At 44.1% G+C, this 17,220-nt stretch overlaps 1 protein-coding gene across 1 annotated transcript in view; it reads left to right on the top strand.

Annotated features, from left to right (window-relative positions):
* Nucleotides 1-1,400: 1,400 nt before the first annotated feature.
* Nucleotides 1,401-17,220, top strand: part of LOC126210136 (peroxidase-like) — a 194,046-nt gene continuing 178,226 nt past the window's right edge. The window contains exon 1 of the mRNA XM_049939285.1: nt 1,401-1,484. Within this exon, the coding sequence (XP_049795242.1) occupies nt 1,438-1,484 (47 nt within the window). The 5' untranslated portion in view covers nt 1,401-1,437. The remainder of the gene's footprint in view (nt 1,485-17,220) is intronic.

Raw genomic sequence — 17,220 nt, 5'->3', positions numbered from 1 at the left:
TGTCTGTTAAGACATGAGGGAATGATTTCCATGGTACTAGAGGGAACTAAAAAACTGTAGAGGAAGACAGAGATTGGAATACATCCAGCAAATAATTGCTACTCTTGAGATGAAGAGGTAAGCACAGGAGAGGAATTCGTGGCGGACCCCATCAAACGAGTCAGAAGACTGATGACAAAAAAGAGGCAGTGTGTGGGCTGTGTCACGACAGTTGAACATCCCGTGCTCCACTGTACGCAAGATGCTTCGAACCATTCTCAAACTTCATCTGTACAAGATCCCTATCGTACAGTAGCTTGCACCAAATAATGCACCACGGCCTGTTGACTTTGCTCTCCACTTTGTCGCAAGGATTGAAGTTGACGAGGGCTGGTGCTGAACCATCCTACGGACAGACGAAGCTCATTTTTCTCTGCCAGGTGAGGTGAACACACAGAATTGTCGAGTGTGGGGATTTTCACCTCCAGTCACTGTGCATGAAGTTCCTCTGTATGGCGAACGTGTCACCGTGTGGTGTGGCTTCGCGGCTACGTCCATCATTGGCGCATTCTTTTTTGAAGAGGTTGGCGGTCAAGGACCAAAGACGTGCGGTGTGAGTGGCCAGCGTTACTGCGATATGGTTCACCAGCATCTCATACCTGCCCTACATGAGAGAGACTCATTGAACTCAACAGTTTTCACGCAAGATGGGGCCGCACCCTACATCGCTCGTGAAGTTCACCTGCTTCTCCGAAACACGTTTGGAAACGATTGGATTATCAGCCGATCGTTTCCAAATGCTTGTCTGACACGATCACCTGATCACACTCCCTGTGGTTTCTGGTTGTGGTGCTACCTGAAGGACCGGATTTACCAGGGGAGCATTCACGCATGTGCTGATCTGAAGCGCAGCATATCAAGAGAGGTAGGCAACATGCTTCGTTCTGCTGTGCAGAATGCAATCCTGAGCTTTTAGACTCTTCTGGACACTGATGGGGGCCATATTTAGTAATGGCAACGGTATGTAATGGCGTGACGTACAGTAGCAGCACATTAAAAGTGTTTCAATTGAACTGATTCTGCATTATTTCTCTTCCCCATGTCCTTGAGATTAATGCTACCAAATCTGGTACTCGCACAGTAATCAGTTTCCGTGTTATAAAGTGTGAAATAGGAAAAGTTTAATTACAACCACCCGGTGTATACTCCGTGACTGATGCTCACATAATGTAACAATGTCTACCAAAAATTCGAGTAAAAAAAAAAAAAAACAGCAAGCAATTGTGACGTTGTTTGAGATGTTCTTACTCTGGTAGTGGCAGTCACTGCTCTGATAGGAAACAGCCAGACGTCACCTTGTCGTTAACGAGATAATTATCCGCACGTCGACTCGCCAGTTAGATAACCTATTTCCTGCACGTGGGTATATGACGGCCGCACGTCAAAACGACACGACACATGTTAACACCTCTTAGTCTCAGGCCGTCGTCAACGCAACATCCCAGGTAAAGAACGAGTAACCACATTGTACTCCTACAAGCACGTTTTCACCACCTTAAGGCATGGGGCAGAGAGTATAGTACACCATGCACTGCAGTCGCTTCCAGCCTCTCCTGTTCCACCCACGAATGCTGTGTAGCAAGAACCATTGTCGGTAAAGTTCCGCGCGGCAAGGAATTTCTTTAATTTCCTCCTCCAGGTCGATTCGAGAGACTTGTATGGACAGAAGGTTAAAACAGTGTGCCACATCTGGGACCTTTCGGTTTTTCGCGAGTAGATGCCCTACCCCCGACCTTTTTTTTCTTCCTCTCTCCCTCTGTCTCTCTCTGTCTCTTTTTTGAGAGGAGGGGGGAGGGTCCATCATTTCAGTCCAGCCTTTGTTCGCTGAAATCGCCTTTATCAGCCTCATATACAGGGTGTTTCAGAATACATGTGGCACGCTTCTAGAGTTTACTACATTTCATAATTGTTACTACATTTCATATATAGATTTTCAAGTGTTACGTCAATTAAGTTAATGTAATTTCAAACAATTACAAAAGATGTAATCACACACCAATAGATTGTAATATGTGTTAGGTCGCTAAATTCCAAATTCAAAATCGGTAGCCGGCCGCGGTGGTCTAGTGGTTCTAGGCGCTCAGTCCGGAACCGCGGGACTGCTACGGTCGCAGGTTCGAATCCTGCCTCGGGCATGGATGTGTGTGATGTCCTTAGGTTAGTTAGGTTTAAGTAGTTCTAAGTTCTAGGGGACTGATGACCACAGATGTTAAGTCCCATAGTGCTCAGAGCCATTTGAACCATTTGAACCAAAATCGGTATGGTGTTCTTTTAGTGACGGAAAATTCTCTGCAAATATCAGATTAAGAAGATCCGATTACACATGCCCGTCAACCTACTGATAGGGGAAAATACGATAAATCAGTCTGCATCTCGTGGTCGTGCGGTAGCGTTCTCGCTTCCCACGCCCGGGTTCCCGGGTTCGATTCCCGGCGGGGTTAGGGATTTTCTCTGCCTCGTGATGACTGGGTGTTGTGTGCTGTCCTTAGGTTAGTTAGGTTTAAGTAGTTCTAAGTTCTAGGGGACTGATGACCATAGATGTTAAGTCCCATAGTGCTCAGAGCCATTTGAACCATTTTTTGAACGATAAATCAGTTACTACATTTCGTATGTTATTGTTGTGGTCTTCAGTTCAGAGACTGGTTTGTTGCAGCTCTCCATGCTACTCTATCCTGTGCAAGCTATTTCATCTCCAAGTACCTACTGCAACCTACATCCTTCTGAATCTTCTTAGTGTATTCATCTCTTGGTCTCTCTCTACGATTTTTACCCTCCACGCTGCCCTCCAATACTAAATTGGTGATCCCTTGATGCCTCAGAAAACGTCCTGTCAGCCGATGCCTTCTTCTACTCAAGTTGTGCCACAAACTCCTCTCCTCCACAATTCTATTCAATACCTCCTCATTAGTTACGTGATCTACCCATCCAATCTTCAGCATTCTTCTGTAGCACCACATTCAGAAACCTTCTATTCTCTTCTTGTCTAAAGTACTTATCGTCCATGCTTCACTTCCACATAGGGTTACACTCCATACAAATAGTTTCAGAAAAGACTTCCGACACTTAAATCTACACTCGATGTTAACAAATTTCTCTTCTTCAGAAACGCTTTCCTTGCAATTGCCAGTGTACATTTTATATCCTCTCTGCTTCTTCCATAATCAGTTAGTTTTCTCCCGAAATAGCAAAACTCATCTACTACTTTAAGTGTCTGGCAACAGTCTTTCCGCAGTGGATACACCGGTTCCCGTCAGATCACCGAAGTTAAGCGCTGTAGTGCGTGGCCGGCACTTGGATGAGTCACCATCCGGGCCGCCATGCGCTGTTGCCATTTTTCGGGGTGCACTCAGCCTCGTGATGCCAACTGAGGAGCTACTCGACCGAATAGTAGCGGCTCCGTTCACAGAAAACCATCATAACGACCGGGAGAGTGGTGTGCTGACCACACGCCCCTCCTGTGCGCATCCTCAGCTGAGGATGACACGGTGGTCGGACAGTCCCGGTGGCCCACTTGTGGCCTGACGACGGAGTGCTCCGCTTCTAGAGGTTGTAGAGGAGACTTCGTATATCAAGTTTCACATAGGAACCCATATCCGGAAATGTCATCCAACGATGCTACAGAGCATCAAAGCTATAGGGGTCCGTAAATGTATGTATCTACAGGCTGATTCCGTGATGAAGTTAAAGACTTTAAGGATGATGGAAACGGATAAATGTATCAGTTTGAGGTACTGGAAACGAACGAGTCGAAAGTGATACGCATAAATCGTTCCAATACCTCTGACAGTGGAATACATTACTGGTACTGTTGTTCGTAAGACAACTTTCAGAGCTCGTAATATGGACCAAAGCAAGGAAAAAAGACCAGTATACGTGGGCTCTAAAATGAAGAACTTAAGAGCTATGAACATTTGTTGAACAGAGGAGATGTGTTTCACACAAGCGAAGATGAACAAGTGCTCATAGCCTCTCAGGCCTGCATTTTAGAGCAGTGGCGGGTACATATGCGGGGCGTGAGCCCCCCCCCCCCCCCCCCTCCCCATCCCTTGCGGGGCCGACCGCATTGCCATCCGCGCCGCCCCCGCGTCAGTCAGCAAGCTATTCGTTTCTTTCGTCAGTCGACTAGACTGAATCGAGTTATAGAGTAGTTGTACTTGCCTATGTAGCACGAGCGTCCCCGTCATCGCATTTTACACGTTTCTGTCTGACACATAGATAGCTAACACATACCTAAGAGAAAAGTCGCGGCCATCCTAGTAATCTCGATACGTTATTCTGTCTGGCATTTATTCGAGAAAAGCCGCGAATATTCTACTGTTTTCTTGTACAGAGACCCTTCGATACGTAGCGTTATACACTACTGGCCATTAAAATTGATACACCACGAAGATGACGTGCTACAGAAGGGAAATTTAACCGACAGGAAAAAGATGCTGTGATATGCAAATGATTAGCTTTTCAGAGCATTCACACAAGGTTGGCGCCGGTGGCGACACCTAAAACGTGCTGACATGAGGAAAGTTACCAACCGATTTCTCATACACAAACAGCAGTTGACCGGCGTTGCCTGGTGAAACGTTGTTGTGATGCCTCGTGTAAGGAGAAGGAAGGCGTACCATCACGTTTCCCACTTTGATAAAGGTCGGATTGTAGCCTATCGCGATTGCGGTTTATCGTATCGCGACATTGCTGCTCGCGTTGGTCGAGATCCAATGACTGTTAGCAGAATATGGAATCGGTGGGTTCAGGAGGGTAATACGGAACGCCGTGCTGGATCCCAACGGCCTCGTATCACTAGCAGTCGAGATGACAGGCATCTTATCCGCATGGCTGTTACGGATCGTGCAGCCTCGTGTCGATCCCTGGGTGATCTCTGGGGACGTTTGCAAGACAACAACCATCTGCACCAACAGTTCGACGACGTTTGCAGCAGCATGGACTACCAGCTCGGAGACCGTGGCTGCGGTTACCCTTGACGCTGCATCACAGACAGGAGCGCCTGCAATGGTGTACTCAACGACAAACCTGTGTGCACGATTGGCGAAACGTCATTTTTTCGGATGAATACAGGTTCTGTTTACAGCATCATGATGGTCACATTCGTGTTGGGCGACATCGCCGTGAACGCACACTGGAAGCGTGTATTCTTCATCGCCATACTGGCTTATCACCCGGCGGTGCCATTGGTTACACGTCTCGGTCACTTCTTGTTCGCATTGACGGAGCTCTGAACAGTGGACGTTACATTTCAGATGTGTTACGACCCGTGGCTCTACCCTTCATTCGATCCCTGTGAAACCCTACATTTCAGTGGGATAATGCACAACCGAATGTTGCAGGTCCTGTACGGGCCTTTCTGGATACATAAAATGTTCGACTGTTGCCCTGACCAGCATATTCTCCAGATCTCTCACCAATTGAAAACGTCTGGTCAGTGGTGACCGAGCAACCGGCTCGTCACAATACTCCAGTCACTACTCTGTGGTATCGTGTTGAAGCTGCATGGGCAGCTGTACCTGTACACGCTATCCAAGCTCTGTTTGACTCAATGCCCAGGCGTATCAAGGAGGTGGTTTTGCTGGGTACTGATTTCTCAGGATCTATACACCCAAATTGCGTGAAAATGTAATCACATGTCAGTTCTAGTATAATATATTTGTCCAATGAATACCCGTTTATCATCTGCATTTCTTCTTGGTGTAGCAATTTTAATGGCCAGTAGTGTAAATACGGACTATTCGCCGAATAGGAAGTTAGTTTACATTCAGAAGCTGAAATATTAAGACTGAAGAATGAATAAATAAAATGCCCTAGTTGAAGAAGAATGACTCTTTGTGATTAAAAAGAGACTTCAGTACAAGCAAACGAGCATAAACGCCCTTAATGATCGTGATTCTGTTATGCGAGCGTTGTCTGTTTGTCCTAGATCTGACTATCCTACTTTGCATAGGCTGTACAAAATATTTGCTTTTCTATCTGCATCTATTGCTGCAGTAGAAAGAAGTTTATCAACACTGCGGCGTGCAAAGACATGGCTGAGGTCGACAATGAAGGAGGATCGACGTAATGAATTAGCTCTGTTGAACACTCACCCTGACATTGATTGTCCTATTGACGATGCAATTAACCAATTTCCCATGAAGAATAGGCGCACAGAATTCATCATTTAAGGAAGAGAAACACAATTATAATATTTTTATATCATAAGATGGCATTGTCTTGTATATGTATGCAATAAGCTTAAATAAAACTTTCTTAAACTTTGTATGTGAATTGATTAATTTTTATTACGGTTAAAGCAAAAGGTAGCTCAAGAGTCCCCTCCTTGAGGTTTTTCTGCATCCGCCACTGTTTTAGAGCCCATGTTTGCTGCACATTTTGTCTTGTTTTGGTCCATACCACCACCTTGAAAGTCGCCTACGGTATATACTTCGCAACAATGGTGCGAGTACATGAAAAGGAGATGATCGTATGGCATAGTTGGCCGGGATGTCCCAGTCGGGTTCAGCCGCCAAGTGCGACTCATTTCAGTCGGCGCCACATTGTGCGACTTGCGGCCGATGTTAAGGATGAAATTATGATGAGGAAACCACAACACCCAGTCCCCGAACGCAGAAAATCTCCAACCCGGCGGGGAATCGAACCCGGGCCCAGTGCATGGGAGGCAAGCACGTTACCACCCTTTTTTTTCGGTGTTCTTAGTTGCGTTTGGTCTGGGCGGACGTCACGTGACATCCGTTCAAGTTGATCGTTGATCCCGTTTACTCAGTTTCTTTTTTATTACAAAGGGCCACCGCCTCTCTGACCGAACACGCACAGCACAGCTACCGTGTCGGCGTACAAATTTCCGACCTTCGCTCAGCCCAATCTCGCCACTTCCATGAATGATGATGAAATGATGAGGACAACACAAATACCCAGTCATCTCGAGGCATCTAAGCAGGCTGACTGCTGGTACATGTATTCCACTGTTAGAAGTATCAGAAAGGTTTTCTCTTATATTTTTCGACTCGTTCGTTTCCGGTACAGGGATCCTTCCCTAAAATAGATACATTTATCAGTCTCTATCAACCTTGAAAGTTTGTAACATCATCACGAAATCAGCCTTTATATTATAAATACATTTACAGGCGCCGGCGCCCATTACTTTGACGATTTGTAGCGTTGTTGGATGACGTTTCCGGACACGGCTTCCTGTTTAAAACTTAATCTACTAAGTCCCCTCTATAACCTCTAGAAGTGTGTAACATGAAATGTGAAACACACTGTAGACAATAGAAAGGTGCATCTGTCATCCGCAACCATCAACAGGAGTCGTTGCGGGATTTGTGGTTGCTGGACCGAAGGGAATCTTCTCTTAAAATCTTAATAAGTTGACAGTGGCTGTGTCAGTGGTGGTAAGTTCCTACGGGACCAAATTGCTGAGGTCGTCGGTCCCTAGGATTATGCACTACTTATCCTAACTTAAACTAGCTTACACTAAGGACACCACACACACCCATGCCCGAGGGAGGACTCCAACCTCCATGGGGGAAACCGCGCGAACCGTGGCAAGGCGCCCTAGACCGCGCGTTTAATGAGTTGAATACTTTAATATGCATGGTACTCCTATCGACGCATGAGTCACTTGACTCTTTCGCAGACATAGTACAACGAAACCGATGATAAGACAGAACATTGTAAATTCTCTTCCGTATTTTATTAAAAGGGTGTGCGGTATTGGGTTTAGGGGATGGAGACGAGAGGGGTTTGGTCTGGCCGGCCCCTGTGGCCGAGCGGCTCTAGGCGCTTCAGTGCGGAATCGCACTGCTGCTACGATCGCAGGTTCGACTCCTGCCTCGGACATAGATGTGTGTGATGTCCTTAGTTAGGTTTAAGTAGTTCTAAGTCTAGGGGACATGACCCCAGATATTAAGTCCCATAGTGCTTAGAGCCATTTGGATCATTTTGGGTTTGGTCTGGGGTTAACCTGTGGACATGGTAATACGGATGAAGCTATATGTTTGTATCTCTTTTGCATGATCTTCATTAGATACCAGTGACGGTTTAGTAAGTCGCAGATTCTACACTTCAAAGTGACACAGATACGTGGCACTGTTTTTCAACAAAGCCACCGAGTTTCTGTAAACAACGCTCGCTCAGTTCTTCGACGGTAGAAGTCCACTCCTCGGTCAGGGAGTCATTCCAGAACCGCTGTGTGAACGTCGTCATCGCTGGAAAATCTTTTTTGCCCTCCAGTAATTCTTTCAGCTTGTTGGCTGAAAGCTGGTAATCGCGTTGTACAACTTCTAGACTGCCCTATCAGCACTACGCACATCTGTGCGGCCTCGGTCAAATTGTCGGCACCATTTCACTACGCCTGGACGCGACGTTGCGTGTGGTCCACAAGCCGCCAGAACTTCACGGTGAACTTGTGAGCAATTGAGCCGTTATGCGTGCAAGAATCGTACCATCAACCCTAATTCATCATTGGAGTCTTTCTCCAGTTGCTGCGCCATTTCAGTCACACACCGTTATCTAAACCGACAAACTCAAACGTTTACACAGGTCTTCTGGTCCAGACTGTGTACCAATTAGGTTGCTTTCGGAGTATGCTGATGCATTAGCTCCATACTTGACAATCATATACAACCGTTCGCTCGACGAAAGATCCGTACCCAAAGACTGGAAAGTTGCACAGGTCACACCAATATTCAAGAAAGGTAGTTGGATTAATGCACTAAATTACAGGCCCATATCGTTTACGTCGACATGCAGCAGGATTTTGGAACATATATTCTGTTCGAACATTATGAATTACCTCGAAGAAAACGGTCTATTGACACACAGTCAACATGGGTTTAGAAAACATCGTTCTTGTGAAACACAACTAGCTCTTTATTCACATGAAGCGCTGAGTGCTATTGACAATGGATTTCAGATCGATTCCGTATTTCTGGATTTCCGGAAGGCTTTTGACACTGTACCACACAAGCGGGTCGTAGTGAAATTGCGTGCTTATGGATTAGCGTCTCAGTTATGTGACTGGATTTTTCATTTCCTGTCAGAGAGGTCACTGTTCGTAGTAGTTGACGGAAAGTCATCTAGTATAACAGAAGTGATTTCTGGCGTTCCCCAAGGTAGTGTTATAGGCCCTTTGCTGTTCCTTATCTATATCAACGATTTTGGAGACAATCTGAGCAGCCGTCTTCGGTTGTTTGCAGATGACGCTGTCGTTTATCGACTAATAAAGTCATCAGAAGATCAAAACAAACTGCAAAACGATTTAGAAAAGATATCTGAATGGTGCGAAAAGTGGCAGTTGACCCTAAATAACGAAAAGTGTGAGGTCATCCAGATGAGTGCTAAAAGGAACTCGTTAAACTCCGGTTACACGATTAATCAGTCTAATCTAAAAGCCGTAAATTCAACTAAATACCTAGGGATTACAATTACGAACAGCTTAAATTGCAAGGAACAAATAGAAAATGTTCAAAAAGAAATGTGTGCGAAATCTTATGGGACTTAACTGCTAAGGTCATCAGTCCCTATGCTTACACACTACTTAACCTAAATTATCCTAAGGACAAACACACACACCCATGCCCGAGGGAGGACTCGAACCTCCGCCGAGATCAGCCGCACAGTCCATGACTGCAGTGCCTCAGAACGCTCGGCTAATCCCGCGCGGCTAGAAAATGTTGTGGGGAAGGCTAACCAAAGACTGCGTTTTATTGGGATGACACCGAATTTGGGCTGGACATCATTAAAAGAAAGGCGTTTTTCGTTGCGACGGAATCTTCTCACGAAATTCCAATCACCAACTTTCTCCTTCGAATGCGAAAATATTTTGTTGACACCGACCTACATAGGGAGAAACGATCACCACGATAAAATAAGGGAAATCAGAGCTCGTACGGAAAGATACAGGTGTTCATTCTTTCCGCGCGCTATACGAGATTGGAACAATAGAGAATTGTGAAGGTGGTTCGATGAACCTTCTGCCAGGCACTTAAATATGATTTGCAGATTATCCATGTAGATGTAGATGTAGATGTCACCGAAACAATTATTTTTCTATAATGTTATAATCTCTTATGAGTATTATTTAATCCGGTGGAGTGCGTTTTCGCTCTTCAGTTATGATGACTGACGTTGTTGTTATAAAAATTCATATTGCACCGGTAGAGCACATAGTTCGTCCATCAGTTGTAATAGTCGTATCACGCTGACATTTTCCACCTGCATAGCTGATTGGTCAGAGCACCAGAATGGCTTGCGAGGGGTCCGGGTTCGATTCCTGACTGAGTGGGAGATTTTCTGCGCTCGGGGACGGTATTGTGTTGTCTCCATCATCCTCATCTCATCCTCATAGAGACGCCAGTCGCCGAAGTGGCGTCAACTAAAAAGACTTGCATCAGACGATCCGTCTATCCGACGGGAGGCCCTCGCCACACGTCATTTCATTTTTCATGTTGACATGTGGTTGCATGTCGTGACAAGGCACAGTACTTACTTAGTAATGTAGCGATACAGCTGGAGTGAGCGTACTGATATGAGTGGTGTTGGTGCTCCTGCATAGCTAACAAAAACGAACATCACGGCGAGATTATCGTCAAGATCCCAATCACCGAATCCCCCTTCGTTCAAAATGCTGTGTAAAACGTCTGTGTGAGACTGGGTCATTTAGCTGATTACCTAGACAGGGATGAACTCTGCAATTTGACGAAGCTGTCCCCCAGCATATGGAGCAAGATCCATCGGCACTGGTGCAGTTGTGCGTAATATGGGGACGAATCAGACGAATGTAAACGTCCTTCGTGAGCTGTTGTTACCCTCATTTCACTTACAACGTGTGCACAAACTGCAACCAGATGATTATTCACACAGCGCACATTGCCGGCCGGGGTGACCGAGCGGTTCTAAGCGCTACAGTCTGGAACCGCGCGACCCTACGGTCGCAGGTTCGAATCCTGCCTCGGGCATGGGTTAGTTAGGTTTAAGTAGTTCTAAGTTCTAGGGGACTGATGACCTCAGAAGTTAAGTCCCATAGTGCTCACAAGGGAACCTCCCCATCGCACCCCCCTCAGATTTAGTTATAAGTTGGCACAGTGGATAGGCCTTGAAAAACTGAACACAGATCGATCGACAAAACAGGAAGAAGCTGTGTGGAACTATGATTAAATAAGCAAAATATGCTAACTGAGTAGTCCATGTGCAACATTTGCTACATCAGGGTAACTGTTAGCTCAGGAGCGCCGTGGTCCCGTGGTTAGCGTGAGTAGCTGTGGAACGAGAGGTCCTTGGTTCAAGTCTTCCCTCGGTCGAAAATTTTACTTTCTTTATTTTCGCAAAGTTATGATCTGTCCGTTCGTTCATTGACGTCTCTGTTCACTGTAATAAGTTTAGTGTCTGTGTTTTGCGACCACACCGCAAAACCGTGCGATTAGTAGACGAAAGGACGTGCCTCTCCAATGGGAACCGAAAACATTTGATCGCAAGGTCGTAGGTCAACCGATTCCTCTACAGGAAAACACGTCTGATATATTCTTTACGACACTGGTGACGGGATGTGCATCATATGACAGGAATATGTTGTCAACCCACACTTGGCTAATGGGTAAAAAGATTCTTCTACCTCACCCGATTTAGGTTTTCTTGTGGATGTGATAATCACACCGAAAAAAGTGATGAAAACATTAGAGTTTGTCACATAAACTGCAAAAAATGAATGCAACAGTTTCACAGTCGCACAGTTTTCCCTGTGCTCTGTCAAAACATATGTTTTTAATGTTTTCAAATTTTTCCGTGTGTAGATCATCTAATCCTGCATATCTCCAAGCAAATCTGAACATGTCCTGGAATTTTGGAGAGCGAAGTTGATTATGTGTGGGTGCCTGAACTTTGATAATTGTCTGAAAATAAAAAATTTCACTCGAGGGAGGACTTGAACCGAGGACCTCTCGTTCTGCAGCTGCTCACGCTAACCACGGGACCACGGCGCTCCTGGGGTTGCAATCCCCTTGATGTTGCCTATCTTGGGCATGGCCTATCAGCTTGCAATTTTGCTTTTTTTTTTTCATAGATCCACACAACTTCTTCCTGTTTTCTCGATTCATCTGTGTTCGGTTTTCCAAGGCATATGTACTGTGCCAACTTATAACTAAATCTGAGGGGGGTGCGATGGGGAGGTTCCCTTGTCAGAACCATTTGAGCCATTTGAACACAACGCACATTTTTCGCAGTGGTACCTGGAACAGAGTCAAATGCGTTCTGATTTCCGTCCTCTGCGCTGTTTACAAATGAAGCAAATTTCGGGCGTGATGGTGTCTTCAGCATCCACAATTCGCAAGTTCGTGGTGAGTTTAGTCCACAAGCCACATTTAGCTGCGATCATGATGTGCGGTTCTATGTGAATGTGAAGCCAGGTGTTGTTAGTGACTGCTTAATTGGGTCATGTCTCCTACCGAGGTCAATGAATGGCAGGCATTATTAGAATCCAGAGCAGCTGGATCACTAGCGTGACCATTTTTCTTTTTTTTTGTCAGAGCGGGAAGCTTACAGAATTTAGGGAAAAAAATTATTCTACCATTTATAACTTATTCAAAAACAAGGACGTGATAGCAATGTATCCTTACCCTTGTATATAAAATTCTTGTGTCACAGTGATGGTTGCCATACCGCTCCGAAAGGGCTCGATCGATTCTGATGAAATTTTACATGTATATTCGGTAGGTCTGAGAATCGGTCGTAATCTATTTTTCATATTCTTAAGTGATAAGGGTGGTCCACCCCAAAAAAATTTTTCTTATTTTCTGGACAGAACTTTTTATTTCTATTTTTTTATGATGTGGCACTACAAAATACACGCAACCCTAAATTTTCACCCTTCTACCACCAACCCCTATTTTTAAATAGTGATTTTAGTAATTTAATAATTTTCAACCTCAGTCGATAACTGATCAATTATCACTTGATCAGTTATCCCCGCCAGCTGTGTGCCGGTGATAGTCTTTCACTAATCGATAGATAAGTAATTGAAGAGAACATACCAAAAGCAACGACTCGAATATCCCTCTTTGAATCGACGTAACTAGTCGGAGAAGTTTAACTAGGTAGCATGCGTCATTCGCCAAACCGACATTTAGGCCTAGCGCACACGCATCGATTTTTATCGTACGGAAATTATAAAAAAAAAATGGTTCTGAGCACTGTGGGACTTAACATCTGTGGTCATCAGTCCCCTAGAACTTAGAACCACTTAAACCTAACTAACCTAAGGACATCACACACATCCATGCCCGAGGCAGGATTCGAACCTGCGACCTTTAGTGGAACAATGAAGTTCCTATTCTCTCCTTTGTTCCTCTAAAAGAATTTAATCGAACAATATTTTTACGTACGATAAAAATCGATGCGTGTGCGCTTGGCCTTATTCATAATGCTAGCGAACACGTTCCGACACGAAATTGCCGCTATGTTTGTATGCTCATGGACAAGCCGTGTATCGGCTGCGATTGTTAAATCCGCGCGATCTACCATAGAAACGCTAGAACTAATAGTGGCCGATACTGCCGGACTTCCCACTAAGCCTCTTCTCATTACCTGCACAGTTTTGGCCATTATTATTGTTTGTGTCACGAGCTCCCGCAAACAACGGCTATTGTGTTACACTAATACATTGTGTTACACGTATACATTATTCTTGTAGACTAGAGATAATTTATATGGCAAAACAACGTTTGCCGGGTCAGCTATAACATATAAAGATTTTCAGAAGCGGAACGAAGTTCGCCGGGTATACATTGTGTTACACGTATACATTATTCTTATAGACTATAGATAATTTATATGGCAAAACAACGTTGGCGGGTCAGCTGTAACATACAAAGATTTTCAGAGGCGGAACGAATTTCGCCGGGTATAACTAGTTAATTATATATAATTTGAATTAATCAACAATAGATTGCAGTTGCAGGTACATTTGTTTTATATTTGTCTGCGGAGGAAATCAGTTTTAAAATGTCGGGGCTACTTTTCTGGTAGGAACGGAGCTTATCACATGATTTGTTGATGTTAGTCTTGGTAATCAAAATGGCTTTCAAAACTGCGCCACTTAACTGTGTTTTGTCAGTTGTCCATATCGTATTCGTTAGAGAAAAAACTCTTTAGATAGAAGCGTTACTTCCAGGCAAACATAAAACGTATTCAATAATTACACGAAATTTCGTACAGTTCACATTGTTGTCACGGAAATGTCTGAACAATTCCACCAAACGTTCTTCAGTAGCAACATTTTTAGCGTTCCATCTCCATATTTGTTCATCTCTGAGGTAGCTGGAAATAAGTGAAAACTCATTGAATACGTCTGTATCTTGGTCACTGCTAAGAAATCCTTGTGTAATCAGCCAAGTCCGTCAGATTCTGTATTTTGTTCCCGCGTAGGTACTTCAGTCAAAGTTGCCCATTTAAACACTTCTAACTCTCCATTGAACTGACGCCACTGATCCAAGTATTCTTTGTTATAAAATTCAGCCGCCAGAGTTTCTACACCACGAACAGCGTCAGTTTCTTGGAATTTTGTTATTAGATTGCGGACGGTGTGAGGAAGCAAAAGCAAACTCTCTGTTACGTGCTAAATTATGTCAGAGACGCTTCATTTCCTTCGTAGATTCTACAGTGGACACGCGTTTTTCTTCAATTTTTAACACCGTTTGTAAGAAAGTCATTTCCAGTGCATGCAAAAAGTATAACCTTAATTCAGAGGTCGGATTTTCAAAAAATGTTTTTAAAATGTTTGGGCGTTTATCGATGCTTAGAAAATAGCTTTTTAAGGACTGAAATATTTTTAAAATTGTTTCAAGCGCTGACATTAACGCGAGTCACCTGGTTCTGCTGGAACACAGCAGTTTCCGGAATCACAGCACTCTTTGAGAGCTTCCACTCGAGCGCTGTGGACATTAAAAAATGATTTAATTTTCACAATGATGCAGTCGAAGCCCACAGGGAGACAATCTGAAGCTGTTTTGGTTGCGTTGTGGACTATAAGAGCTCCACATCCAATACTAATGAGTTGCCTTCCGAGTGATAGGTTCAAATTTGCGTAAACATTACTACTCCCTTTTCTGTTCTTTCTTCCAAAACTGCAGTTAGTATTATCACTGACAACCGCGCAGTTGAGCGCCCCACAAACCAATCATCAGCGTCATCATCATCACTTAGCACGAGGCATCTCCAGATATGCTGGTGTGGCGACCTCACCGCCACAAACGGAAGCGAAACTCATCGCTGAACACCGTGGAGTGTAGAGATGGGCAAACTGAAACACGTAACTGTTTCGAAACAAATGAAACAGTACAGTGTAATGTTCCGATACGCTGTTTCGAAACAGTGAAACAGTTTGTGTTTTGTAATCTAATAAACCTACACATTTTATCATCTTGAATGTCTACTGTATAAGTTTGTCCATATAAACGCAAATGAGGTGCGAGAGCGCTAATCATGTCGCAGAAAGTATGAAACTATCCCTTAGGCGTCTTGACAGTTTCGTGTTTCCTGCAGCAAATGCGCTTCTTTCGTGTCGTGTGACTTTCATACTTTTCATTTGGCTGAGGACAGCCATAGCTGAAGACAGAAGAACCACCACGAACGGAACTGGAGGTGGGAGCAAACTGCAGAAACAACGGATATGCTACTGGGATTCCCACATTCCGTTAGTATGGGTAATATACCCATCCTGCTAATTTCCATGCACACAAAGGGAATCATTGTGGATAATAGGCCCAGTGACTATAGACTCACAAATAACGCCAAATACTTCGAATAAATAATAAAATATAACAAAAAAATTTTGTCTTTCAAGGTGTTTCGAACCGTTACTATAAATTCACCATGCTTCCCAGCCCTTCCCGTACACCATTACTATCAGTGATTTGTCAAACAGATTGCTTGCAATTAAACCTACATCAAATTTATGTATATGTCTAATAACTGTCACTCTACGCCTTTTTTTATTCAAAATGTTGTAGGGTTACTTGCGTTTCTTAATATGATTACTGTACATGAACAGAGAAGCGTCTGTTATAAAAAAAGTGTAATTTAACTGAATGATTTTCACATATTTATTATTTTGAATGTGAATAGTATGCGTTGTTTTATTGTTTGGTTAATGTTTATAAAGCAGAGGTTACGCCATTTCGAAACAGGACAGTCAGCTAGAAACGAAGCTTTATTTTCGGATATCTTAAGCTTCATGCTATTGCTTGTCAAAAAGATTTCGACACTCTTGAATGAGTTTCATGAAGTGGTATGTTGTGTTTCAGTACCTGTGCCGAGCCCGAATCTCGTCCGACACACAGTGGAATGAAACATCACTGTTTCGATACAATTAGTCCGTTCCAGGCACAGGTGGACTGAAACAGCCTTATTTTGAAACAACGATACAGTTTCTGTGTCTGGCTCGAGATCGAATCTGGTCCGAGACAGGGGCGGAATGAAACACCACTGTTTCGAAACAGTGAGCCACAACCGTTCCGAAACACTGAAACAGTTCCACGTATCGATACACTGTATCGAAACATAGAAACAGTGGCCAAGTCTAGTGGAGTGGCACTCGGCATGCCAGTTGATTCTGGCTGTACATCATGCAGGTCTCTGTTTTATGTGGTATGGTGTCAGCAGGAATCGAGCTGCACTATCACTTACATATATGTGAACATGAACAGAATTTAACTTCTTCTGTGGTTATAGAAGTACCGCACATAGTGCAATGTACCGTAGTGCTGTGCGCAGGCAACCAAGGTGTGTTAAATATCCACCACAAACTTCGAAGACTGCAGGCCCTAAGCACGAGGTCACGAGCGCACAAACGATTCCATCCCACAGAACTGTCATAAAACAGCAAACGGAATTACTTGAAATGAAAGTCGACAAGTAAAGTCTGACCAGACCTACTATATTTTTACCTTCATCATTTGCAGATTATATCAGCACTTCTTGAGATCGTGCAAAAGCTTTCTACGCATAGGTCAGTATAACTGCAATCTACGTATCCTTTTGTCATAAGCTAACTGTAAAATTCTATATCCATATCTCCCCTTTCTCGGTGCCAGAAAACTGACAACACAGTTGAATATTAGCCGCCTCACACATGCAACAGACGATTCTTCCTTTGTTGGATCAGGAGATAAACATACACTCTTA

Source organism: Schistocerca nitens, chromosome 10, assembly GCF_023898315.1.
Source record: "Schistocerca nitens isolate TAMUIC-IGC-003100 chromosome 10, iqSchNite1.1, whole genome shotgun sequence".
Classification (NCBI taxonomy): Eukaryota; Metazoa; Arthropoda; class Insecta; order Orthoptera; family Acrididae; genus Schistocerca; species Schistocerca nitens.
This window is presented reverse-complemented; position numbering and strand designations above follow the sequence as displayed.